This window comes from Palaemon carinicauda, chromosome 1, assembly GCF_036898095.1.
Source record: "Palaemon carinicauda isolate YSFRI2023 chromosome 1, ASM3689809v2, whole genome shotgun sequence".
Taxonomy (NCBI): domain Eukaryota; kingdom Metazoa; phylum Arthropoda; class Malacostraca; order Decapoda; family Palaemonidae; genus Palaemon; species Palaemon carinicauda.
The window spans coordinates 291124083-291151416 of NC_090725.1; the positions used below are offsets into that span (position 1 = coordinate 291124083).

The following is a 27334-nucleotide window of genomic DNA, read 5'->3' on the forward strand; positions in this document are numbered from 1 at the left end:
TGTTTCCAGGCAACGAAGTCCTTCCTTTTTACGGTGTTGTAGAAGACTTGCATGGCCATTGATCTTTCAGTTGCATGTTGTACATTGTTGAATATTGCATGCTATATATTGTAGAATATTCATTTTGAAAAATTTGTTGCTACGAAACAAACGCTCAATATATTAATTCCCTTGTTTACGTTGTCATCGAGGGTGATTTTTAGTGTGCTTATTTCAAAAAATATTTGTTTTTTCTAGAAATTACATTAGTTAAGTCCCTTGTGTAAGTTGCTATCAAAGGATGATTCTTATTGTATTTATTTCCAAAAGGATTTTTTTTTCTAGAAATGACATTAGTTAATTCCCTTGTGGAAGTTGCTATCAAAGGATGATTTTTAGTGTAATTATTTTAAAAACATTATTTTGACAAGACCTTACTCTGTGTCTAAAATGATACCATCCCATGTATTTCTACTTTTTAGCAAAAGATTGATCATGTATTCCAGATATGTGATTGATTGTAATCTACAGATTTTTATTTGATAATAAACTGGTTTAGTATCCGATCTCTCTCTCTCTCTCTCTCTCTCTCTCTCTCTCTCTCTCCAATAATGATAGCTGTAATTTTTTGTTTGTTTTTTTAGGTAAAACTGCATTCTGACTCCATCAATAAGAGTATTTACTATTTTTGGAGATTTACGGCAATGCCATTGACAATTTACTTTTTATAACTTTCATCTAATGAGAAATTTTCAATTTACTTTTTGCAGGATGGGAAAAACTGTCACCGAGACCGCCACAAGAGTTTATACCAAAGACGGAAAGGTAAGTGTTTCAATTCATTTTCAGTATTTTTTAACATTTTTTTTCTCATTTATTTCGTATGCTTCTTGTACTAGATTATAGTTTTGTAAATTTTCCCATATATGGTGAAGAGCAAGTATCTTGACATATATATATATATATATATATACACAGATATACACAGTATATATATGTGTATATATACAGTATGTATATATATATATATATATATGTTATATATATAAGATATACTGTATATATATGTATATATACACACATATATATATATATATGTATGTATATACACATATTTATATATATATATATATATATATATTGTCACGCTGAGCGGCAACCACTCTGAAACAACAATATCCCACAAATTGCCTAAACTGAGGTGTGTAAGGAAATGGGGAGGGGGTGGGAAGGGTCTTGAACCTGTGTGCTCGCTTATCATTTAAATATGTAACCGTAATTTTTGAAGGGTCGCGTTCACTAGTCTTCAAGAATCTTCTAACAGGTTTCTTTGATCGAAAGATTTTTGATGATTTATTAAGGACTCAATAGGAATATTATTCTTCGTTTGAATAAATTCGTGGCATTATTTATCCCATATACCTTGTTTAGTCATGTGACACACAATAGTTCAATTTTTTCTCTTTTTATTTTGCATGAAGGTTACGACCTTTGAAATTGTTATTGAAGTTCTTGACTCATTAAGGTAAATGATGTAATATTTACACTTGCCCATGTTAAACTAACCCCATAGGATGTTGTTTTTCAGGAAATTCATTTAATTTTAGGTTCTCTTATTTGTGTGTTGGTCGGATTTTTTTTGTTTTTATACCAAGTTTTTACCTGCAAACGGAAATGGATAACATATTTTCACTCTCTATTTTTCTTTTCGAGAAAGCACATATGATATGAAAATCCGTTAATTAGGAAATAAATGAAAGAAAATTATTGACATTTTCACGTAAACAGTGATGATTCCTTTGTTTCTTGAAGTATGTAATATTGGTCTCAGAATATAAAAGGCTCTTTTAGAATCTTGGATGGACTTACTTTTGGGCTGACTTTTTTTTTTTTTTTTTAATAAAATATCAATTTTATTATTTTTAGGCTTTTGTGTCGCAACTTAATTTTTACGCGAAACAAGAAATAATGTGGATGAGAATAAACTTTGTATTTTATTATTGTTGATAAAACAGTCTAATCCAGAATAAAATTCTATGAAATTAAATTGTCTATACCTGCATAATCCGAGCCTCCGGTAATTTTCAATTAATTGCTTTTTGGAACGGTTTCATGAAAAGTTAGATTCAAAGGAATGGATATCGTAATAATTATATAGTAGTTTGATAAATACTAACCACATTAAATTCATCGACATTTTCTGATTTTTTTTTTTTTTTAACCGAAACAGTGCACGTTTACAATGTTATTTACATAAGAAGGAAATCATACATATATTCCGATTAATTGTTTGTTTAGTAATTTACGATATGTCATAATTTCTATTGTCGCGGTAATTTTCGTAGGATATTTGTTTTTCATAAATATTCTTGTTAACATTAGTGACAAGCTTTCTGGAACGCTACTGAATGAATGAAGATCTTAAAGACCAATAAATTATCACTAAAGGTCGTTCGCTTTCTCTCTCTCTCTCTCTCTCTCTCTCTCTCTCATCGACTCCCCGTTCATTAATGAATGACTTCACCCTTTTATTTATAGATTAATTGATTGATTCTTCTCGTCTGAAAGAACAGGGAACAGCAGTAGGGAGATGTAGTAAATATTTAGCAATTTTCTTTGGTCTTTATCAAGTCATGTTTATAGACCTAGGATTTTAGTTGATTTTTTTACTAAATTTTATTTATTCTGTTCAGTTCTCTTGCTTGAGGGTACACTTGGGCACACTATTCTATCTTGTTTCTCTTCCTCTTGTTTTTAAGTTTTTTATAGTTTATATATGAAATGTTTATTTTAATGTTGTTACTGTTCTTAAAATATTTTATAATTATTGTTAATTGCTTTTCTTGTTTCCCTATTTCCTTTCCTCGTTGGGCTATTTTCCCTGTTAGAGCCCTTGGGCTTATAGCATTCTGCTTTTCCAACTAGGGTTGTAGCTTAGCAAGTAATAATAACAATAATAATAATAATAGACAATGATGGAATGGTTCTTTTTAGAGGATATTCGGAGGCCCTAAATGGGAAATAAAGTAAATTTCTCTCTCTCTCTCTCTCTCTCTCTCTCTCTCTCTCTAGGGATATGATATAGAGAAAAAATATAGCCAACTTTCCAAGTAAATTCTCTCTCTCTCTCTCTCTCTCTCTCTCTCTCTCTAGGGATATGATATAGAGAAAAAATATAGCCAACTTTCCAAGTAAATTTCTCTCTCTCTCTCTCTCTCTCTCTCTCTCTCTCTCTCTAGGGATTTGATATAGAGAAAAAGTATAGTCAACTCTCTCTCTCTCTCTCTCTCTCTCTCTCTCTCTAAGGATATAATGAAGAAAAAAGAAATTGGTAACTTTTCAATAGATTTATCAGGTATATATTTTTTTATTTATTTTCTTGATAGGCAAATGTTTGTATAAGAAAAGTCTCCTTTATATTGATTGGCACTAGTATATCGCCATTCATCAAAGTATATATGAATGACCCCGGAATAAAGAGAGAGAGAGAGAGAGAGAGAGGAGAGAGGAGACGAGAGAGAGAGAGAGAGAAATTTATTTTTGGAAAGTAATAACTGTAAATCGAAAAGAAAAATTAAATTTGTTAAATGAGAGAGAGAGAGAGAGAGAGAGAGAGAGAGAGAGAGTATTCCCTCTTAAAAATTAATAATCGTGAATAGAGCAAAAAGCTTCAATTTGTTAAATCCACGAGAGAGAGAGAGAGAGAGAGAGGAGAGAGAGAGAGAGAATTTCTTCTTCGAGAGGTAATAACTGTGAATCGTGAATCGAACAAAACGTTTAAATTTGTTAAATCCAGGAGAGAGAGAGAAAGAGAGAGAGAGAGAGAGAGAGAGAGAGAGATAAATTTTTTCATCTTCGAAAAGTAATAATCGTGAATGGAAAAAGCTTCAATTTATTAAATCCAAGAGAGAGAGAGAGAGAGAGAGAGAGAGAGAGATTTGTAATTATTATAATGATACTGAACATCTAAACTCTAAAGCCTCCCCCACTCCTCGTGTTGTCGGTCCCTTTGTCCAGCCCCTAAAAACTCGCCGAGTCATCTGTTGTCATAAGAGATAGCAGATACCAAAAGGCTATCTATTCTCGGCCATTAAAGGCCACATCTGCCACATTCAGAGATATGTGCATATGAATGTGATTGATTGTGTCAATTTAATATCAGATTGATGATCGGTGATTGTGCTTTGGTCGAATCGGGGAAAGGATTGTTACAAAATTAAGACAAAATATGGTAATTGATTTTTTAATGTTGAGGAGGGGACTCATGTATTTTAGGACAGGCAATTTATTGCAATTTTAAAAGTAAAAGTCTATATTGAGAGAGAGAGAGAGAGAGAGAGAGAGAGAGAGAGAGAGAGAGAGGGGGGGGGGCGTTACAAAATTAAGACGAAACACGATCAGTTACATGTTTTGTTGATAAAGGAACGATTGTATTATAAGACAATCACATTGTAATTTCAAAAGTAAAAATATATTAGAGAGAGAGAGAGAGAGAGAGAGAGAGAGAGAGACTTAAGTATAATATAAATATTAGTAATTATTCATCCATGGCATTCCAGTTAAGGTTTCTCTTCATATTTTTCTCTTAGTCCTTCTGAAGGATTTGCTTCCCACTTCCTGTTTTCATCTTTTGCTTCGTGTGTTCTCGTGTATACATTACATTGTTGCTTCTCAGCGTTTGTGACTTCGACCACTTTTGCTTCGTGTAAGGTCAGTTGACCGGCTGTGGCCGGATGTCCTTCTGGGTCCCACGTCATAGCCACGGTCTATGTATAGAGCCACTGATTAGTTGTAAAGCCACGGTCTAGGTATAGAGCCACTGATTAGTTATAAAGCCATGGTCTAGGTATAGAGCCACAGTCTATGTTTAAAGCCACGGTCTAGGTATAGAGCCATAGAGTAGTTGTTATAAAGCCAGAGTCTAGGTATGGAGTCACATTCTAGGTATAGAGTCACTTTCTATGTATAGATCTACTGTCTAGGTTCAGAGCTACTCTCTAGGTATAGAGCCACTGTCTTCGTATAGAGCCACGGTCTAGGCTATACCTAGATCGTGTTCTTGGCCAAAAACCTTAAAATATTTTACATTGATTATGCGAGTTATACATCTGCTTCTTGAAAGATCGAAGGTTATACGAATCTTAGAGAATTGGAGTGAAAGAATTGTGAAAATAGATTTTTTTTTATTTTACATCTTAGTAGACCAAACTTCCATTTATATAAAATTTGAGCATGAATTACTATATTAAAGTACTATTAAATATACTGATGACCCTTGTATATTACTATTCAATGTCTTTTGGATAAAACATTCGTGTCACGCTGAAATTAGAATTCCAGTGAAAAGAAAAGTTAAATTTTGATTGTTTTCAATAACCTTATTACGCTACATTTTAGATATTTAATTTGACATTGTTTATTGTTTGGTAATTCCTTTTATTTTGTATTATTTTTCATAAACTTGATATTTGTTTGTAAGATGCTGAACGATAATATTGGACTTATTTTGAGTGAGGTTAATGACCTTAGGTTCTGAGCTCGTTGTACATTTATTTCAGAATATCATTGACATTTACCTTAGCAGGGCCTCTTGTCACATTCCAGGACTCCTTTCTTTATACTGGAATTCTAATTTCAGCGTGACACGAATGTTTTGTCAAATTTAGTGTGAAAGGGTAATCAGTATATCTAATAGATGTACAATTTAGTAATAAATCCTTACTCTTTATTATTATTATTATTATTATTATTATTATTATTATTATTGTTATTTTTATTATTATTATTGTTATTTTTATTATTATTATTCTTATTCTTATTAATTTATTTATTTATTTATTATTATTATTATTATTATTATTATTATTATTATTATTATTATTATTATTATTATTATTGATTGCTAAGCTACAACCCTCTTTTGAAAAGCAGGATGCTATAAGCCCAGGTAAAAAAAGTTTGGATTCCTCGGTAGATGTTTAAAGTGATATTAAGTGATTACTATCTTTAACATTGACTATAAGATATAAATGGAAGTTAGATTAGCATCCGTAGATATCCGGTTTGATATTCATAATTTGGATTACTCTCCGTTGGTTTTTATAGTTATTAGATATTACCTATGTGTGCGCAGAGATGTGAGGAGTTGGGATTGAGCGAGGAAGATGCACTGGACCGAAGGAAATGGAAGTGTGTTTTGAAGAAACATTACAGCGACCATAAATAGGGACAAGTTTGTAGAGAAGAAGATATTATTTAGGAAAGTTAGTTCTTAATAATATATTATATATATGAATATATATATATATATATATATACATTTATATATATATATATATATATTTATACAGATGTTTATATGTATATATATGTACATGTATATATATAAATATATATACACATACAGATGTATATATGTATATATGTATATATACAGATGTATATATATTATATATATATATACACATATACAGATGTATATATATGTGTGTATATATATATATATATATATACTGTGTGTGTATGTATGTATGTATGTACCTTGGGACAGGGGTAGAGTGCAGAATATAAAAAAAAACACCATTGTATTAGATGGTGTAAGTCACAACTCACAGGTATCGATCGAGTGCATTGCTACCTTAAGTGTATACCAGTAAAGAACGTTAGAATAAGACGGTGAATGAATATTGTTTGTTTCGTTGTTTGTCTGGCTTAACCCCATAATGGAATTTTAGGTAGACGGAAATCAAATGCCTTTTGTCCGCCATATTTTGGATTAATTTTTTACGCTCACAAAACTTGCAGCTACGAAAATGTATCGCTTTACAATCTTGTAATTCAAAAGAAATATCCAGATATATTACTAAGCTGAACACCTATTACCAGAAGTCATTTATTTTACGACTGACTTTGAAAACTTTCTTTTAACTCCTATTGTGGTAAAACATGGTCGTAAGGATTTCGTCAGGCTAAAGTATTGGTATTACGAGTTCAGAACTGCTGAGGAAATAGCAATAAATTCAGAGATAAAAATTAAGGTACTTGATTTATTGTGGAATGTTTATTTTTTTCTTTTATTAAGAAATATACATTTACATATCAAGAAATATACATTTATAGTTTTTAATATACATTTACATATCAAGAAATATACATATACAGTTTTTAATAGACATTTACATATCAAGAAATATACATTTACAGTTTTTAATATACATTTACAGTTTTAATATACATTTACATATCAAGAAATATACATTTACAGTTTTTAATATACATTTACAGTTTTAATATACATTTACATATCAAGAAATATACATTTACAGTTTTTAATAGACATTTACATAATATATTAACATGAACAAGTTTTTTAACGTATTCACAATTTCACATTTCAATATTCATTTAAACATGGTTTCAAATTACAAACATATCGACTCATGAATACCTTTTTAATTATTTCAGTTTAGCTGTGGAGAGAGAGAGAGAGAGAGAGAGAGAGAGAGAGAGAGAGAGAGAGAGTGGGGGTTGGTGGTTTCACATAAGTAACCTAGTTTCATGCACGAACACTAAAGCATTTACTCCATCATGTGGTCGACCAAGATTCCATGACGACACATTTGATTTTATTTGCGTCTATAAACAGGCTTCTATAACCTAGATATTGAGAAAGATTGTTTTGAATTATTTACATGTAATGTCTTAACTGATAAATTTTCCTTTAAACGAAGACATTTTATTGCCAAGAATAATTACGTATTATGTACAAATAGATACATTAAAACCACCTGCTTTCCCCTATTGAATATAAAGGTAACAGGATTTAATCTAGATAAGATATGCCTTTGTTATTCTTCTCAATAATTAAATAAAATTGACACAATGGGATTTGGGAACTTTTGATAGAGATATCTAAAGGAAAAAGAAATACCAAGAGAGAAAAATATTATTATGGAAATAATAGCGGTGTAAAACACGGATATTATTGTTTGATTTTTTATTACTGTTGTGTGATGATGAGAGAGATTAGTTCACCAAACGTTCAGCTGGGCTCCACAAGGCACTAGAAGAGTTTGAAGACCCAGGCCTACATGGCTGAGGACTATGAGGCACGAAGTAGATGAATGGAGAAGTATTGAATTAAAAGCTCATGATAGAGACGACTGGCGAAATCTAACCGTAGGAGGAGATGATGATGATGATGAAATATTTAAAAATGATTTACACTGGTATGAGAGAGAGAGAGAGGGGGGGGTTAATAACAACGTATTCCCTCGTTAAGAGAGAGAGAGAGAGAGAGAGGGGGGAGTAATAACAACGTATTCCCTCGTTAGAGAGAGAGAGAGAGAGAGAGAGAGAGAGAGAGAGAGAAAGAGAGAGAGAGAGAGAGAGAGAAGTAATAACAACGTATTCCCTCGTTATCCATAGATACGAAGGGAATATTCGATAATTCGATAAGTTAGTAAACAACATCGGACGTCAAGGCCTTCGAGTCAAGGTTTACAAACAATCTTATGCAACAATGTCCGTCAATCTTAATTGCTTGGTTGGACGGTTTGCTGGTGTTTGCAAACAGTTGTTGTCCGTGTCTCAAGGCCTTTGTTTCCTGCAATGGGTCATTATCATCCGATATTGAATTATCGATGCCAGACTTGGTTGCCTTAGATGATGTAACAAATTATACAAATAATGAATCCTGTTATTCATTACTGTTTTGGTTCTCTCAATACTTTAAATGTTATGAATTTTGTTCTAATTTATAATCATTATCATTATTATTATTATTATTATTAGTATTATTATTATTATTATTATCATTATTATTATTTTTATTATTATTATTATTATTATTATTTTTAGCTAAGCTATATCCCTAGTTTGTAAAGCAGGATGTTATAAGCTCAAGGGCTCCAATGGGGAAAAGTAGCCTAGTGAGGAAAGAAAATAAAGGAAATAAAAAAACTACAAGAGAAGTAATGAACATTTTAAGAACAATAGCAGCATTAACGTAGATCTTTCATATATGAACTATAAAAAAGAGACTTATTTCTGCGTTGAATTGTATGATTGTAATGCACAATAGAACTGTAGAATCCTTTGGTATTTAAAATCATTGTTTTTTTTTTTACCATGATGGAATATTCTCACACTTTGTCCTTTAACCTTTCGTTCATCCACCCTTCTCTATCTACTTGGAAAACCTCTGCCTCCATTTGGTTAGTTAAGTTTAAAAGATATAACCCTTTTACATTTTACTTTTATGACAATAAATATCTCCCCTATATAGTAAAGAGCAAGTCTTTGACTATATATATAAATATATTATTTTTGTCACGCCCAGTTGTCCCCGTCCCTCGGTTGGTGGGAAAGGGGGGGGGGGGGGTAGTCGTATCCTGCTGTGAGGTTGCATGTGCATATTTACTTAAATATTTAGGCATCAATTTTGACGGGTCGCCTTCAATAATATGTATATATATATATATATATATATGAATACATATATATATATATATATATGAATACATATATATATATATATATATATTAATATATATATATATGAATATATATATATATATATATATGTATGTATATATATATATATAAATATATATGTATGTATATATATATTTATATATATAAATATATATATATATATATATTTATATATATATCAATATATATATATATATATATTGATATATATATTTATATATATATTGATATATATATTGATATATATATATATATATATATATATATATATATATATATATATATTGATATATTTATATATATAAATATTGATAGATTGATAGATAGCTAAATCATTGTTTTCATAACAAGAATACAGCTTTGCAAGCTTTTATATGACGAAAACATTATAGTTTTTATCTATCATATCTCGATCGCTTTAGCATGGAAAGAACATGGACTTGCATTTTGAAGATTTCAGAATTTCACGAGATTTTTTTTCCTTTTCACGTGACTTGTATCTTTATTTGAAAGTCAGTAGAATGGATATCACTACTATTACTGTTATAACCATTATTATCCTTGAAGTCATTACTTTTATTATTATTATTATTATTATTATTATTATTACTAGCTAAGCCACAACCCTAGTTTGAAAAGCAAGATGCTATAAGCCCAAGGGCTCCAACAGGGAAAAATAGCCCAGTGAGGAAAGGAAATAAGGAAATAAACAATATGAGAAGCAATGAAAAATAAGAATTAAATATTTTACAATCATTAACAACATTAAAACAATATTTGATATATAAACTATAAAAGGACATGTCAAAATGAAAAAAAAAGATGAGGTAATTGCTAAATCGATCAGATAAACGAGATGAGATTTAAATCTAAAGCGCATTGGAGATCTGTATCTTTCGAGATAAACACTGAGAACAATACAAAAGAATTCCTGATTCTTCAGATCAGTAAGAGGAACAACAGCCTTTAAATTAGATCAATGCGTTGGCCGCCATCTGACGTAACCATGAATATGAGATGAAAGAGAGCAGTGAAACTAATTCAAGTTTTCTTCATGCTGGAAAACTAAAAAGGCTTTTACTTAGAGATGTGTTATTTGTTTATTTTCCATCGTTGTGGGTCAGCCAGAAAAAAAAAAACTTAGATTGTTGTAAAGGAAAGTAAAGCGATCAGATGTGTTTTTGATTGTCAGTATGTAAGTATGTATATATATATATATATATATATGTTATATATATATATATATATATATATATATATATATATATATATATATATATATATGTAAATGCCTACCAGCACTATCAGTTATAATAAATAAAAATAACTTAAACTTTAGACGATTTTAAGCTTTCTGAAACTTTTTTTTTTTCGCTGAAGTGGTCGTTTGTATTGGGTTATAAATACTCATTCGAAAAGAAACTTCAGTAAATTTTTAAATGTTCCTTATTTGTCAGTGAAGAATAGCATGATTCATAGCACTGTTCAAGTATGGTGCGAATATTCAGTAGAAATGTTTCTGTTGTATTATTCAAGATAGATTGTCGACATTGTTGTCCAAACTACTTGCAGATTGAAAAGGCTAAGCATCCTGAACGGATCCGGGAGACATTGTACAGTGTTTTTTTCTTTGTTTATTTGTTTCTTTCTAACTATGAACCCCACTTGTTTTATTAATGTAGTCTTCTGTGGACATCGCCATCCGGGACTAAATCCTGTAATGTGCTGAGTTCCACTTATTTCTTTTAATGTTGTGCCGTGGTGTTTTTTTTTTTTTTTTTTTTTTTTTTTTTTTTTTTTTTTTTTTGTGAGAGCTTCTAATCTGGCGTATTTTAGCAGCCCTGTTTTATCAGCTGCGTGGGATACTTGAAGGCTGCCGTTGGTTTTCCAGCCCTACTAAGTAAACTCCTCGGTTTGGGGGTAATAAAAGTTTATGGTCTTCATAAAGCTTCTCTTACTCTTCGCTGCCTCCTTAAATTCAATTCAATGTTTTTGTCATTTTAATGATGCTGAAGGGCGAGAATATTGTTTACTGATTTTATTTCATAATGGAGATAATTGTTTTTTTTTTATGTTATTGTTTCTTTAATTTAGTTCTTTAAATTAAAACAATAAAGTCTGGTTCTTTATCCCAGCTTTAGAGTGTGCTCTTGCGCCTCCTTACCTCAAATCATTATTTTTCCCGTTTGGAGCCCTTGGGCTTATAGCATCTTGCTTTTCCAGCTTGTAACAACAACAACAACAATAATGATAATAATAATAATAGTAATAATAATAATAATAATAATGGTAATAATAATAATAATGGTAATAATAATAATAATAATGGTAATAAATGCTGCAATTGAAGGATACCTAATGAATTTTCGTCTTTTAAATTTATTTATTTTTTATTTTTGTAAAGTGTCTTTTACATTACTTTTAGCATTTGTTTTACACGATTTTCCTATTATCCTTTCCATTCCTGACACCTACCTACCTCTTTTTACTGGCAGCTTAGGCTATTGCGCTAACAATCAAGAAAGGAGAAATTACATGTTATGTTCTTTTAGACAATGTGCTGATGATATTTGTTGTGTGATTAGATCTAATGTTATGTCTGGTCCTACATTTTTTATGACTGTACGAATATAAACGTACATAGACACGTAAGTTGCTATTCATGTATTTATGTTTTTATGTTGAACAGCTTACATAAGTCCTTGTATAGTTTATATATCATATATCTGTTTTAATGTTGTTAATGTTTTTACAATATTTCATTTTAATTTTTCATTTCTTATGTCGTTTATTTATTTCCTTATTACCTTTCCTCACTGGGCTATTTTTCTGTGTTGGAGCCCTTGGCCTTATAGTTTCTTGCTTTTCCAACTAGGGTTGTAGCTTAGCTAATAATAATAATAATAATAATAATAATAATAATAATAATAATAATAATAATAATACAGAAGTATGTGTGCCTTCAAGAATCGAACAAGCCTTGAGAATCAATCTTACGGACGGGCGCAGATTTCTCTCTTGTTAGGGTTTTAATAACTTTTACACAGTTTTTTTTCTAATTATCTCTCTCTCTCTCTCTCTCCTCTCTCTCTCTCTCTCTCTCTCTCTCTCTCAGCTTCAACCTCCATCCATTGATACATCAACCTTGCTGCCAATCTGTTGTATCCTATCCGTAAATGATTAGGACATGTGTGTCGTCTTATTGATAATGTTTTTACATTCCATCGCCTTGTTCTGTCTCCCTCCATCTTCCGTGAGAGATGGAGCCTTTGTCAGCATGGAATCCTTGGCTCTCGGACAACCTATTGCACAAAATCTCGTCGGCAAAGGTAGTCAAGAGACACAGATATCATCTTGGCCGCAAAAAGTAGTCCTCCTCCCCGACGTCGTTGGGATCTTGCTTTCAACGTTGTCCTCCCTCCTCCTCCTCCTCCTCCTCCTCCTCATTACAAGTATCGCTTGTCTAGGTCATGGGTTGCCCACTGTGCTTTATGGATGTTTCCAGGTGACGGAATTGCAGCAATTACTGCTTCATTAGAAAAGTATTAAGGGACGAATTGCCATGGTATTTTAATCGTTTTTTTTTTTTTTTTTTTTTTTTTTTTTTTTTTTTGGGGGGGGGGGTTGCTGGTGTATCTTGGATCAGCAGTACAGCTGACAATTTGAAAAATATTTACTTCTAGTTTCCCTTACGAATGTTGTTTAACTAATTACCCCCTCCAACGAAGTTGGAAGGAGGTTATGTTTTACCCCCATTTGTGTGTTTGTTTGTGAACAGCTTCCTGGCCACTATATTAATCGTAGAGTAATGAAACTTGCACGGAATAATAGTTATGTAAAAAGCTGGAAATGATTAAATTTTGGAAGGTCAAGTTCAAAGGTCAAGGTCACGGTCAGACAAAATGTCCAATTCACGTAATCAGCCATAAGGTTGCCCATCGTTGTCACAGAAACTTCAAACTTGTTTTATATTTGAGTGTACGAAAATTCACACCAATTATTACATGTTAAGGTCAGAGGTCAAGGTCGAACAAAAGGTCGAGAAATAAGGTGCCTCGGTGGAGGTCTGCGCTCTACTGAGTGCCCTTCTAGTTTTGTCTATTATTAATTGAATATATTACTAATTAATTATACTTCTTTATCATTAATCATGTTATCCTTCTATGATGTGTGAAGTGGACAATTAGATTCATTCATCCATTCTTAATTGTCGCTGATGCTGTTGATTAATTAGAACAAGTTTGTGAAGGAAAATATCCTTAAAGATGATAATCGCTCGTTGATCTTTTACTTGATTGATTGTTAGTTTTATATTGTTGCTTTTATGGTACCGGGATTATTGTTCACTTTGCAAATTAGTATTTATTTTTCAGCATCATGTAGGAAACATTGAATTGAATGTTGCTAAAGCTGTTGTGTTTTTAAGTTGTTTTCTCATTAATGTCTTTATTATTTTGAAACTGGCATAAAAGTACCGAGACTTTTGAATTAAATAAGGATTATTACTCTTTAATTCCTTTGAATAAAACTAATAAATTGCCTATCTTGATTTTAAAATGCTTTGGCGTTTTAAAACACAATGTTTCATAAGAAGCAAGACTTGGAATTTTCAGCTTTAAAAAAGAAAAAAAATCGAATGAGTATGTATAACAAATTCTGAATTTCCAAGAGAAGCTAACTGCCGCTCTTGAGTATATGTGATTTTTGAAACGTTTTTCTTATTCTTTAAGGAGAAAGTATAACTCCCTTAAGGAATCCACAAATGGCGTCAAGTTTCGAAATACGTATCTAAAAGAGGGTGATTTATGTTTAGCGTTTAGAGCTCTTGAAACCGGGATCTTTGAAGACAAATTTGGAAAACCGCCAATCACATTTCGAGGGGACGTGGGATAAACGAGGCCGGAGAGCTATTTTGCGCACAGGTCCATCTACTCAAATATGTAAATTGGATTTTGTTAAGTTCAAGGTTTCTTCTTCTTCTTTCTGTGTCGCTGAACGCATGTGGGAGTGGAGTGAGGAGGGCGAGTTTTGGGGTAGGTTGGTGTGGATGTGGGTGTTGGTGTAGGTGTGGATGTGTGGTCTTGGAGAAATACTACTATGTGTGGGTTGTTAGCTCTGAGGTGGTCCGAGGTGGGGGAAAGTTGAAAAATGACCCAGGTACGTTACGGGTTCCTTTTTTTTTCTTTTTATTTTACTTTTTAAATGTATTTGGGAGATAAGCATTATATAGCTTCGTGTTATCTTTTTATGTCATTGTTGGATGCTGTTAGCAGGTGTCTGTTTCATTCTATTTCCCTTTTTTTATCATAAAAGAACTGGACTCTTTTTATACTTTTAATGGTAGTTTCAAAATGCTAGTAATTATGAAATTTGGATAAAAGTGTGAATACTTAATGAAAAGAACGTATCTCTGTGCGTACGTATTGTACACAATACTTGTCGCAATTAATGCATAATGAATTGCGTATTATATGGAAATTGGTCGAAAGAAATTAATATTTATTCAATAATACTGTAGGCAAGGAATAAGAGAATCAAACATGGTATTGCATTTTATCAAAATACTGTATTTATTAAAATGTCTTATAATTTATTGAGCTCTCTCAGTTTCCTTGTTAATTTGTTTTTTCAATTTTTTTAACTTTAAAATTTTCCCTCTTTAGAAATTTGAAAAATAAAAGGAAAGCTTTTATGTTTTTCATGACATTTTCATTTTATTCATGGCCTGTATCACACTATAAAATTCCACCATCCATGTCATTCTTGAGCCATCACTCAAGATCCCATCTCAACCAGCCTATATCTCATAAATCTTACCAAGTAGTTCTGCTCCTGCGGTCTGCAAGTGACCAAGAGCCCGTGCCAGGCCAAAAAAAAAAAAAAAAAAAAAAAATTCTGGTCCTTTCAACTCGCCTGCGGCCCAGATAAGCTCAGTTAAAACTCACGTTCTATTCTCTCCGAGATGGTGGGAAGTACAGTTGCACACAGGCATGTATATATACATATATATATATATATATATATGTATATGTATATGTAATATATATATATATATATATATGTATATGTAATATATATATATATATATATATGTATATGTAATATATATATATATATATATATGTATATATATATATATATATATATATTATATATATACACACATATATATATATATATATACATATATATATATATATATAAATACATGTGTATATGTATATATGTATGTATATATATATATATATATATGTTTGTTTATATTAAAATTACTGAAATTTTCGTCATTAAAACGTTTTATGATATATATAAAAACTTCTAGCTTCATTAGTCGCATTTGAAGTTCACGCATAAACAGCAGACAAAAGCATAGAAATCGCATAATCATCGAAGATCTTCAAAGTCTTCGTAACCGATCCTTGCTTGCATCTTATCAGTCTTTGTTTCTTCGTGTCTCAATTCCAAAATTATAATATATCTTTCCAGAAAGATTTAATTTGATTATCTTTTCTAATTCTAATTTCGCTTATACCTTTCGTCTTAACCCCCACTTTTTTTTTCTTTCTTTTTTTTATGATGTTTAACGGTAGATAAAACCAAATTCTTTATGTTCGCACCCATCGCCACTTTTTTTTTTATCTCTTATATATATATCAGCTTTGATAAAAGGATTCTACTGTTCCGAGGCTTGCCACAACTAAAATTATTATAATCTCCCCTTTGTGGTAAAGAACAAGTGTCCGTCTTTATATATTTATATATATATATATATATATATATTATATATATATATATATATGTATGTGTGTGTCTATATATGTATATATACATATACATATATATGTATATATATACATATATATACATATATACATGTGTGTATAAATATACATATATATATGCATATACGGAAACACACATATATTAATATATATATATATATATATATATATATTTGTCACGCTTAGGGGGAGAGGGAGTAGTTACAATTTGGTAAGGGGATTACCGTGAAAGGTACACTTGGACACAGCACTCTCACAAATTGCCGAACCAGCAGGTCGTAGTTAGGAAAGAGGAAGGGTAGGAAAGGTTTAATGTGTGTGTGGATGTACGTGTTTGTATCTCTAAATTGTTAGACGTCATTTTAGACGATTCTGGTACACTAGTGATAAGAATAGTAAGTAAATAATGAAATTTATTGTTCCTGCTGAAGTCTTTAATCAATCTTTGTTTAGCCTTCTTTTTATGCTCACCATTTACTCCATTGTTTTACTTCTGACAATAGATCTTTCTTAATCAAAATTCCTTCCCCGACTGTCTCTATGTTGGCTGTTTATTTCAGTGTAGCATATTACACGTGATATTTTCTTTAACAAAAAGTTGTTTCAACAATTATTGCCATTATTATCGTGTATACTTTCTCTATTAATCTTAGATAAAGAATAAAGAAATTCCTCTTCTACAGTAAAGGTTTCCCAAACATTTCTATCAATCTTTGGCGTGGTTATCGTGTAGTTTCTCAATTAATCTTTAAGAATAAAGAAATTCCTCTTCATTAAAGGTTTCCCAAATATTTCGATCAATCTTTGGCATGGTTATCATGTACACTTTCTCAATTAATCTTAGAGAATAAAGAAATTCTTCTCCGACAGTAAATGTTTCCAAATATTTCTATTAATTTTTGGCATGATTATCGTGTATACTTTCTCAATTAATCTTAAAGAATAAAAACATTCCTCTTCATTAAAAGTTTCCCAAATATTTTTAGCAATCTTTGGCATGGTTATCGTGTATACTTGATCAACTCATCCTAAGTAAAAACTTCTTTGTCGATAGTTAAACCATTCATCCTAAAGAAAAAAAAAAAAATTCTTTGTCGACAGTAAAGTTTCCCGAATATTTCTATCAATCTTTGTCATGATTAGTGTGTATTATTTCTCAACTCATCCTTAATAAAAACTTTGTCGACAATAAAGGTTCCCCAAATATTACGTTCATGGAATTGACGATGTACCCTATTTGATGTCGCTATGTAGGCGTATCAGGCCTTCATCACTCCCGGCATCTCTGGTCAGTTTTATCTTGTTGGTGATCTTCCAGCATCTTATTACGATTCTTAGCGTAGTGCTGGATTTCCAGTTATCCTTTTCTAGATCTGTTTGTGAGTGCATAATATGTTTATGCTGTTTACTTGCTATTGTTGGCGCCTACGTATCTCTATATAAAGTAGAACTGTTAGTGCTGTATTTCTCTTGGCGTTAGGATTGCATGCATGGAATATTTTATATCCAGGACCAAATTTATGCTCGAATAGACTAGCGATATATTTTTTTTTTTACTGTTGTTGCCTCTGTCGTTCGTTTAGGACAAGGGCTAAAAGTTGTATTTACGTAATTGGCTTGATATGGAAGTCAGGTTTTTGAGGAGGAGGAGGAGGAGGAGTAGTAGGAGGGAAGAAGAGTCAATGGGTCTGCCCTTTCTCCTGTCACTAAGCAAGAGATAAAGAGCTGGTTGATGTGGAATTACGGCGCGCAGTTGCATACATCACGAGTCTCTGTCACCGTATGGAAGTAGCTTCGGGTACATAATCCTACTCCTTAAGAGTCAAATGCACATCAGGGTCAAAGGTTGGAATGGAAATATGGTCAAGGGTTCTGGAAATATTTATGAGGAGGTGGGTGAAGAGGGTTCCTGTTTTTCTATCCCGGCTTGACATCAGGTATTCAATGATGTTTTTATCTTGGGTTCAGGACTATTGTTCCAGTAGTTGAATTAGCCATAGGGAATACCTCCTCCGTTGGTACGATATTTAAGAAAATTTATGTTAGATAGTAGCTTCTCTGACTGTAATACTGAAGGAATTCTCTCTCTCTCTCTCTCTCTCTCTCTCTCTCTCTCTCTCTCATATATATATATATATATATAATTATCTCTCTCTCTCTCTCTCTCTCTCTCTCTCTCTCTCTCTCTCTCTCTCTCTCTCTCTGAATGTACAGTAGCTTATAGATCATCTTGAGCTGCCATCATCACTGAATATCTGAAGATCATTATTGTTACGTATGAAATTAAATACCTATTTTGTTCTCTCGTGATTTTTTCAGTATTGACGTAAGTTTATCGCCATTATCACAGAATATCTTCAGATTCTTATTATTTCGTGTGTTTTTTAATGGCCTTTGTTATTCTCTCTTTTTTTTTTTTTTTTTTTTTTTTTTTTTTTTTTTTTTTTGGTGTACTAACGCAAGTTCTGTAATCACAAAACCTATTGTTGCTTACGGCAACACACGTTTGCTTTCATGTATGCGTTGCCTCGTCGTTGATCACTGCCCTGAAGGTAATTAAGGAGGGTAAAGGGTTAATGGTTGCGTGCAGTACTGACTTTCTTCCTTAACAAACTCACGAAATACGAAAATTTATCAAGCCTAGGGATTTCTGCAGTCTGCGTTTGGTCTAATGGAGACTATTAATAAGGTTTTATTCGCTTTAATCCTTTGTATGTTTTTGCTGCTAGCAATTATAGAGCTTGGTTTTATTTATTCATTTACTATTGTCTAAGGTAAACAACTACACTTTATTTGCATTTTAATGTATATATACAAGAGTTATAGCAAAGTTGATTTTAATGTATATTTAGAAGAAGTATAGCAAAATTGCTGAATTAATGTTTTTATTCATTTGTTATTTTTGTGGTATTTATTGTATCCGTTGATACTAGTTGGTTCTGTTAATCTCAGAGCGAAGGTAACTCATCATTTCTTTGATTATTTCCTTTCCTCACTTGTTTATTTTTCCCTGCTGGAACCCTTGGGGTTATAGCAGCTTAGATGATAATAATAATGATAGTAATAATAATAATAATAATAATAATAATAATAATATTGGTAATAATAATAATAATAATAATAATAATAATAATAATAATAATAATAATCCATTCCCCTTTTTTCATCCGATAATTTCTTCGCCCTTTTCCTTTATCTTGAACCCTCTGCACTGTCTCCCCTCGTTCTTTTTCTCGTATCCGGCTTCCTCCTAATCGTTTTCTTGGTAGTCTTGGTAATGTGCAAACGGCTGAGAATTTACGCCACACCACGCATTGCCGTTTTAATTCTGTAAAAGCTTTGCCTCCTCAGAAGTAATATTTCAGAAAGGTTTCATGACTTGTAAGGAAGGACACGAAATTGAATTTGATCTTTACTCGCGTGCGCGCACACACACATACATACAGTATATATATATATATAATATATATATATATATATATATATATATAATGTGTGTGAGTGTTGTGTGTGTGTGTGTAGGTAGTAGGTTGGCCAGGGCACCAGCCACCCGTTGAGATACTGCCGCCAGAGAGTTATTGGATCGTTTGGATAGGAAGACAGTACTACATTGTATCCTTCTCTCTGGTTACGGTTCACTTTCACTTTACCTACTCATACACCGAATAGTCTGGCCTATTCTTTACTTATTTTCCTGTCCTCATACACCTGACAACACTGAGATTACCAAACAATTCTTCTTCACCCAAGGGGTTAACTACTGCACTGTAACTTATCAGTGGTTACTTTCCTCTTGGTAAGGGTAGAAGAGACTATTTAGCTATGGTAAGCAGCTCTTCTAGGAGAAGGAAACTCTGAAATCAAACCATTGTTCTCTAGTCTTGGGTAGGGCCATATCCTCTGTAGCGTGGTCTTCTACTGTCTTGGGTTAGAGTTCTCTTGCTTGAGGGTACACTCGGGCACACTATTCTTTCTTATTTCTCTTCCTCTTATTTTGTTAACGTTTTTATTGTTTATATATGAAATATTTATTTTAGTGTTGTCACTGTTCTTAAAATATTTCATTTTAATTGTTAAATACCTCTCTTATTTCCTTGTTTCCTTTCCATACTGGGCTATTTTCCCGGTTGGAGCCTCTATGCTTATAGCATCCTGCTTTTCCAACTAGTGTTGTAGCCTACTAAGTAATAGATATATACAGTATATATATATATATATATATATATATATATATATATATATATATATATTTGTGATTGTGTATTTTAGGTCCTTTCCAGTTTTCACATTACTGCAATACATTTGTGAAATTGAATCTTACTTCGTAATAAGATAATGGTGGCCGCAGTGAAAAGGAACATTCATGTTAATGTCGTGTATGCGTAATCCTTTCTTCCAAAGCTCTGGGCTAAAAACACTGCAGTATCTCATGGCCTTCATTCTTTTCCACATCCTCTGCAGGGGATATGCATTTCTATTCTGAATTACTTATTGTTTATTGTGTTTTACAATCCTACACTCAAAAATAGAAATAAAAGGGTTTGTTTATAGAAAGGAGAATTCACCGTTTAAAGTTTTTTTTTTTTACTAACGATATCTAATTATAATTAGATATCGTTAGTAAAAATTGAAATTGTAGGTAAGTCGTCCTTTATAATTATTATTATTATTATTATTATTATTATTATTATTATTATTATTACCTGCTCAGCTACAACCCTAGTTGAAAAAGCAGAATGATATAAGCCCAGGGGCTCCAACATAGAAAATAGCCCAGTGAGGAAAGGAAACAAGGAAAAAGATAATATTTTAAGAACATTGACATTAAAATTGATATTTCCTATACAAACTATAAAAACTTTAACAAAACATGAGGAAGAGAAATGAGATAGAATAGTGTGCCTGAGTGTACCCTTAAGCAAGAGAACTCTAACCCAAGACAGTGGAAGACCATGGTACAGAGGCTATGGGACTACCCAAGACTAGAGAACAATGGTTTGATTTTGTAGTTACGAAAGGGGGATGGGGTGGGAAGTGTTGAATCTGTTTGCGCATGTGCTTATTTATCTAAATATTTAGCCGTCATTTTTGACGGGTCGCATAAACTAGTACAAAATAATTATATAAATGGAGAAAAAATATGACGTTTATTCAAGGAAAACTGAATAATTTTATCACCCATTGTTCATCCTGTATTGGAAAGTGAACAAGAAAATATTCTTACACAACAAAAATAAAACGATAAACAGAAATGGGAAGGATGATAGAAAGCAATTTATGAATATAAAATTGGAGATAAGCTTGTAAGGACTCTGGAGTGTCCTTATCATTCTCATCCTTGTTCCCCTTCGCTAGCCATCCGTCAAATGTCTCGCCCCATGAATAAGGACAATCGGTAGCCTTGACCTCTCGGTCTTGGTCACTGCTTCTTGACCTTGAATGTCCTTTGGGGTATTTACTGGTCCCAGCCCAGTTGCTAGTGATGTGCGGCTTTGTGTATTTTACTTTTTATTTTATAAGGTATTCTTGGATAGTCCTTCCTTGTGCTTGTAGGTATTATTATTATTATTATTATTATTATTATTATTATTATTTTTATTTTTACTACTACTACTACTACTACTACTACTACTACTACTACTACTACTACTACTAGCTAAGCTAAAACCCAAGTTGGAAAAGCGGGATTCTAGAAGCACATGGGCTCCAACAGGGAAATAGCCTAGTGAAGAAAGGAAAGAAGGAAATAAATAAACTACGCGGGAAGCAAGTGGCAACTAAAATAGAATATTTTAAGAACAGTAACATTAGAAATGATCGTTCATATATGAATTATAAAAATTTGACAAAACAAGAGGAAGAGAAATAAGATAGATTAATGTGTCCAAGATAGTGGAAGACCGTGGTACAGAGGCAATAGTACAACACAAGACTAGAGAACAATGGTTTGATTTTGGAGTGCCCTTCTCCTAGAGGGTTTTAAGCTTTATTTTTTATTTATTTTTTATGTTTTTAGTTTTATTTTATTGTTTTTTCATGATTTTATTTTGTTTTATTTTCAAAATTGTAAATGTCTTATAACTTCAGGGTCGTCAGTTACAGACCAATTAAGTTTTTGTACTGTTATATCGTTTGATATTGCACTTAAGTAGATAATTGTAATATACTATATATATATATATATATATCATCATCATCATCATCATCATCATCTCCTACGCCTATTGACGCAAAGGACTTCACTCCATATTTGAAAAGCAGTAAATCTTGAGATCCTACAACATACAAACTGGCTAATTCAAATAAATTGTGAGAATCTTGAACACGATGTCACAAAATCTGCTTATCCTTTGAGTTTGGTCGAAATTTATCTTTCCGACCCTTTTCTCTTTTCTCTTTTTCTCTTTTCTTTTTTTCTTTATTTTCGTTTCACATCGTATATTTAAAAGAATTTAGTTGTCCACCATTTTGGATATAATTTTGAATGCACACACTCGCGCACACGCTCACATATCCCTTGAAAAAATACATCACTGTTAAAAAACTGTTAATTTTAATCGGAAAGTCTCCGTAAAAATATACTGTACTTAGCCATATTTCAGTAAAATACAGGCGACAGTAATTTTTATACTATTTAGTTTTATCTTTTACGGGTTGGTGACCGTAATATCTCTACTTTACGACAATATAACCGTTTTTAAAACGGTAAATGCCTGGCAACATTTATTCCAGGATTTTTACCGTCTTTTATAGCAAATTTTTAACAGCTGACAACTTACGAAAATTGATAAATAATTTTCCAGTTGCATTCGTTGTACTGTATAAAAAAAAAAAACCGTAATTTTAATCGGAAATTCTCCTTAAATATATACTGTTCTCTGCCATATTTCAGTAAAATACAAGCGACAGTAATTTTTATACTATTTTCTTATTATCTTTTACGTGTTTGTGACCGTACTATCACTCCTTAACGTCAATAATATCCGTTTTTAAAACGGTAAATGCCTGGCAACATTTATTCCAGGATTTTTACCGTTTTTACGGGAAATTTTCAACAGTGTGCAAAGATATTGCTAGTTCGAATTACTATGGCAGTTACTCATCAGGGTTCGGCTACCTTTCCATTCCTCCTGATCTTAGTAAAAATTATATTTCACATCGTTCCTGTGGATAAAAGAGTAATAAAAATAAAGCTCTTTATCATTGAAGACATTGCATGAAGTTTGTTACAGGGGAAATATTTCCTGTAACCTACCCAGAATTAGTTATCAGTTTTCATCTGTACTATATAGAAATATAATTTCGTTGTACTTTCTTCACAGTTTATGTAGCATTAAATTAAAAATCTAGTTCTTTAATGAGTCCGCTAACATTATTTCATCATGTCAATTAAAACTAATGAAATTATTAATAATTAGTATATACCCAATTGTAGTTTATAGTTTCACATAATTATGTCTAATAATTTAATAATTTTAGGGTACAAATATCTTTATACCAGGGCCATTTGGCATAAAATGTACATGCCACCCCCCGGTTGATTGCGAATATGCTGTGTTAGGATGGAAAAGATAATATCCTAGATGGAATAAAGAAATATGTTCGAGAGACAGCGCTGTTTATTCATCCTACAAAACTTGCATTAAGGTCTTTGAACACACATGCATTTTATATATATATATAATATATATATATATTATATATATATATATATATATATCATACAAACACACACACACACTAATGTACGCTACCCGTCAAAAATGAAAGCTAAATAATTACATATGCGCACACGCGCGCGCACACACACACACACACACGCGCACACACACACACACAGATTAAACCGTTCACAATCCTGTCCCTTTCCACGGTACACTCTAAAAAGTTAAGGGTATAAAAGGGGTAGAAAAAGGGTATTTCTAGTGGTTAAAATAGCATACCCTATCGGGGTATATAAGAACTATAATATACCCTTTACAATATACCCATAACAAGGGTATAACATATACTTGAGATACCCTTACTTAGGGGTGTATCGTAGGTAAAGAATACCCTTTTACAGGGTATTCTATACGACATAAATACCCGTGTATATTAATTATGATTTTATAATTAATATCTATTCCACCATTATATAGGTGTAGTAATAGCTTATAAGTAAATAAAGTAATATGGTCAATGATTTTAAAAGTTTGGTTTATCAATTTATTATTTCCATTACACTTGAAAATCAAAAGTATATATATAATATAAAGAGTGATGGCAGAAGCTGCAAAGCAAACCGTACGCAGAAATCTGTGAAAAGAAAATATTTGTTAGTGTGTGTGTGCCTGAATATATAAATATTTATTTATATATATATATATATATATATGTATGTATGTATGTATATATAAATATATATATATATATATATATGTATGTATATATATATATATATATATATATAGAAAAGAAAGGAAAAAATATCATGCATAAATACCTAACTCCCTCAAGTCAAACTGATTAAGAAATCATTGGCGTCAGTGTTTGCTTACAGACTACGCGTAATCGTAATGTTATTAACGTTTAGCTGAATACGTTGTTTATGGTTTTTTTTCCTCCCAGACAGCTTGACGCTCTCTCTCTCTCTCTCTCTCTCTCTCTCTCTCATAATTAAGTACTAATGATAATTTCTTACTTATTTTCCCCGGTGTTAGTAATAATGATTTTTCAGACTATCACAGCCTGAATGCAAAACTAATGATGATGTCTGACAATTTTTATTCGTAACTACTGTTTATGCTTGCATAGATGGACAGTTAGTGTTCTTACCTTGGTTAACAGATGAAATGTAGTGTAGATATTATAATCCCGATGACGATAATTGGAGCAATTTATCTTCACTGCTGAGCAGACGCAGAGTCCAGACGCCACTGAAATTTCCCGCCAAATTCACTGGCTCTCGAAGAATCTCGAGACGGCAACAATACAAATTGCCAAGTACCGCATTTTGTAGGAACTTGCTTCAAAACTATCCATAACTCAAAACCAATATGTTGTTAGTAACTTTTTTGGTGCATTACACTATCAGTGTAACAATATGGTGATTTAATACAGAGTAAAAGTTCATTTCATGACATGATCACACAAACTTACCAAGCCCATTTTAAGACAAAGTACAATAGAGGGTATATTATTCACAAAAAATACCCTGCCTCCTGCTGTAGAGGGGTATTTTTGAGCCTTAGGGTGTTTTACATGTATATAAACCCCAGCTCACTCGTTATACCCTTTCTGTACCTTGAACTTTTTACAGTGTAGTTGTTTGGGCAATTTGCAGGATATTGTTGTTTTCCGAGTGGTTGCCGTTCACCTTGACACGGAATATATATATATATAATATATATATATATATATATATATATATATACAGTATATATCCAGGTACTAGCTCTTTATTGTATATTAAAAATAGTTTGGAATGCAGCTCAATTTCCATTGAATTCCGTGCTATTCCTTCAGCAATTTTGACGTAATTCTTAATCTATTATTTATACCTTTTCCATTTGTTTTTCCTATCTCGATCATTTCCTTTATTAATTTCCATCCTCTTTTCTTTTGCAGCGCTTTCAGGAAGTCGTCGAGACCGTGACGAAGGAAGATGATGCCGGAAACATTACAAAGACAACGAAAACTACCACCAAGGAGCTTGACTCCTTCGACACTAAGGAGATGGCTGCAGCCATTGAGCGTAAGCATATTCAGTTGCTTGTGGGCCTCTATCTAGATTTGCTTATATTCATGGTTGTATTTTATGCAAATGTATATATATATATATATATTATATATATATATATATATATATGTGTGTGTGTGTGTGTGCGTGTGTGTGTATATATATATATGTATTTATATTTATGAATAAATACGTAGTGTGTGTGTGTATATATGAAAATATATAATGCTAGATAGTGTATTTATTGATATAGTATATTCTATATATATATATATATATATGCACAGTGTATATATATATATATATATATGCGTACTTATATATGCATATATAGGTATGAAGCATATATTTGATTGTGAATAAGAATACATATACATCCATTAAGAGAAAGACGCAAGCATACAGGCACATACATACATGTAAGTTTATGTATGACACGAATGTTATATAGGATTATCATATTCTATTTTATTCAGGTGGAAAGCAGGTTGAAATGTAAAATCTTTTATCGCTAAAGCTTAAGAAACAGGATTGAATCAGAAGAAAACTTATTTTGCAGGTTTATCTATATATTTTCGGATCTAAAATTAGGATTTTACGCTGTAGTGATTTCTTGATGATACTGAATTGCTGAAAGATAAGGAAACGGGTAGATTTTTTTGGAATGAATTGAAGGAAGTAGAATAAAGAGTGATGTGCAACTATTTAATGAATAAAAGGAAGTGGAGTAAAGAGTGATGTGCAACTATTTAATGAATAAAAGGAAGTGGAGTAAAGAGTGATGTGCAACTATTTAATGAATAAAAGGAAGTGGAGTAAAGAGTGATGTGCAACTATTTAATGAATAAAAGGAAGTGGAGTAAAGAGTGATGTGCAACTATTTGATGAATAAAAGGAAGTGGAGTAAAGAGTGAGGTGGAACTATTTAATGAATAAAAGGAAGTGGAGTAAAGAGTGAGGTGGAACTATTTAATGAATAAAAGGAAGAATTTGGATTACCTCAATTAAGGATAAAATCCTTCCATCTTCTTTAAAAGAAAAAAAAAATAGAAAATTTATATTTAGGAGAATTTTTACGTCCTCCTTTAAGAATTTAGGGAATACCAATATTTTTTTACTAAAGTTATGATTATTTATATGACAATAACAAATCTCTTTGATCTGGGAACAGAGCCCAAGAAAAAGACAACCAGAGGTGCCTCCCGCAAGTCTTCCACGAGTAGTAGTGATTCATCTCCGGATCGCAAAGGCACAAAGGTAATATACAAACGTATTTTATTTTACTTTACTTTGACGGCTGCTTTTCCAGTCCCATACAGCAGGGGAACCTCACTCTCTACAGGACCTCCGCTGTCGT

The 27334-nt window shown here is 31.8% G+C and overlaps 1 protein-coding gene across 5 annotated transcripts in view; it reads left to right on the top strand.

Moving 5' to 3' along the window:
- LOC137657757 (uncharacterized) overlaps positions 1-27334 on the top strand; it is a 196870-nt gene that overhangs the window by 78953 nt on the left and 90583 nt on the right. For 3 of the 5 annotated variants that reach the window (XM_068392251.1, XM_068392240.1, XM_068392267.1), the window contains 3 exons: positions 750-804; positions 25866-25992; positions 27149-27234. In XM_068392251.1, the coding sequence (XP_068248352.1) occupies positions 750-804; positions 25866-25992; positions 27149-27234 (268 nt within the window). The remainder of the gene's footprint in view (positions 1-749; positions 805-25865; positions 25993-27148; positions 27235-27334) is intronic. The other 2 variants (XM_068392258.1, XM_068392276.1) reach the window with 1 other exon arrangement.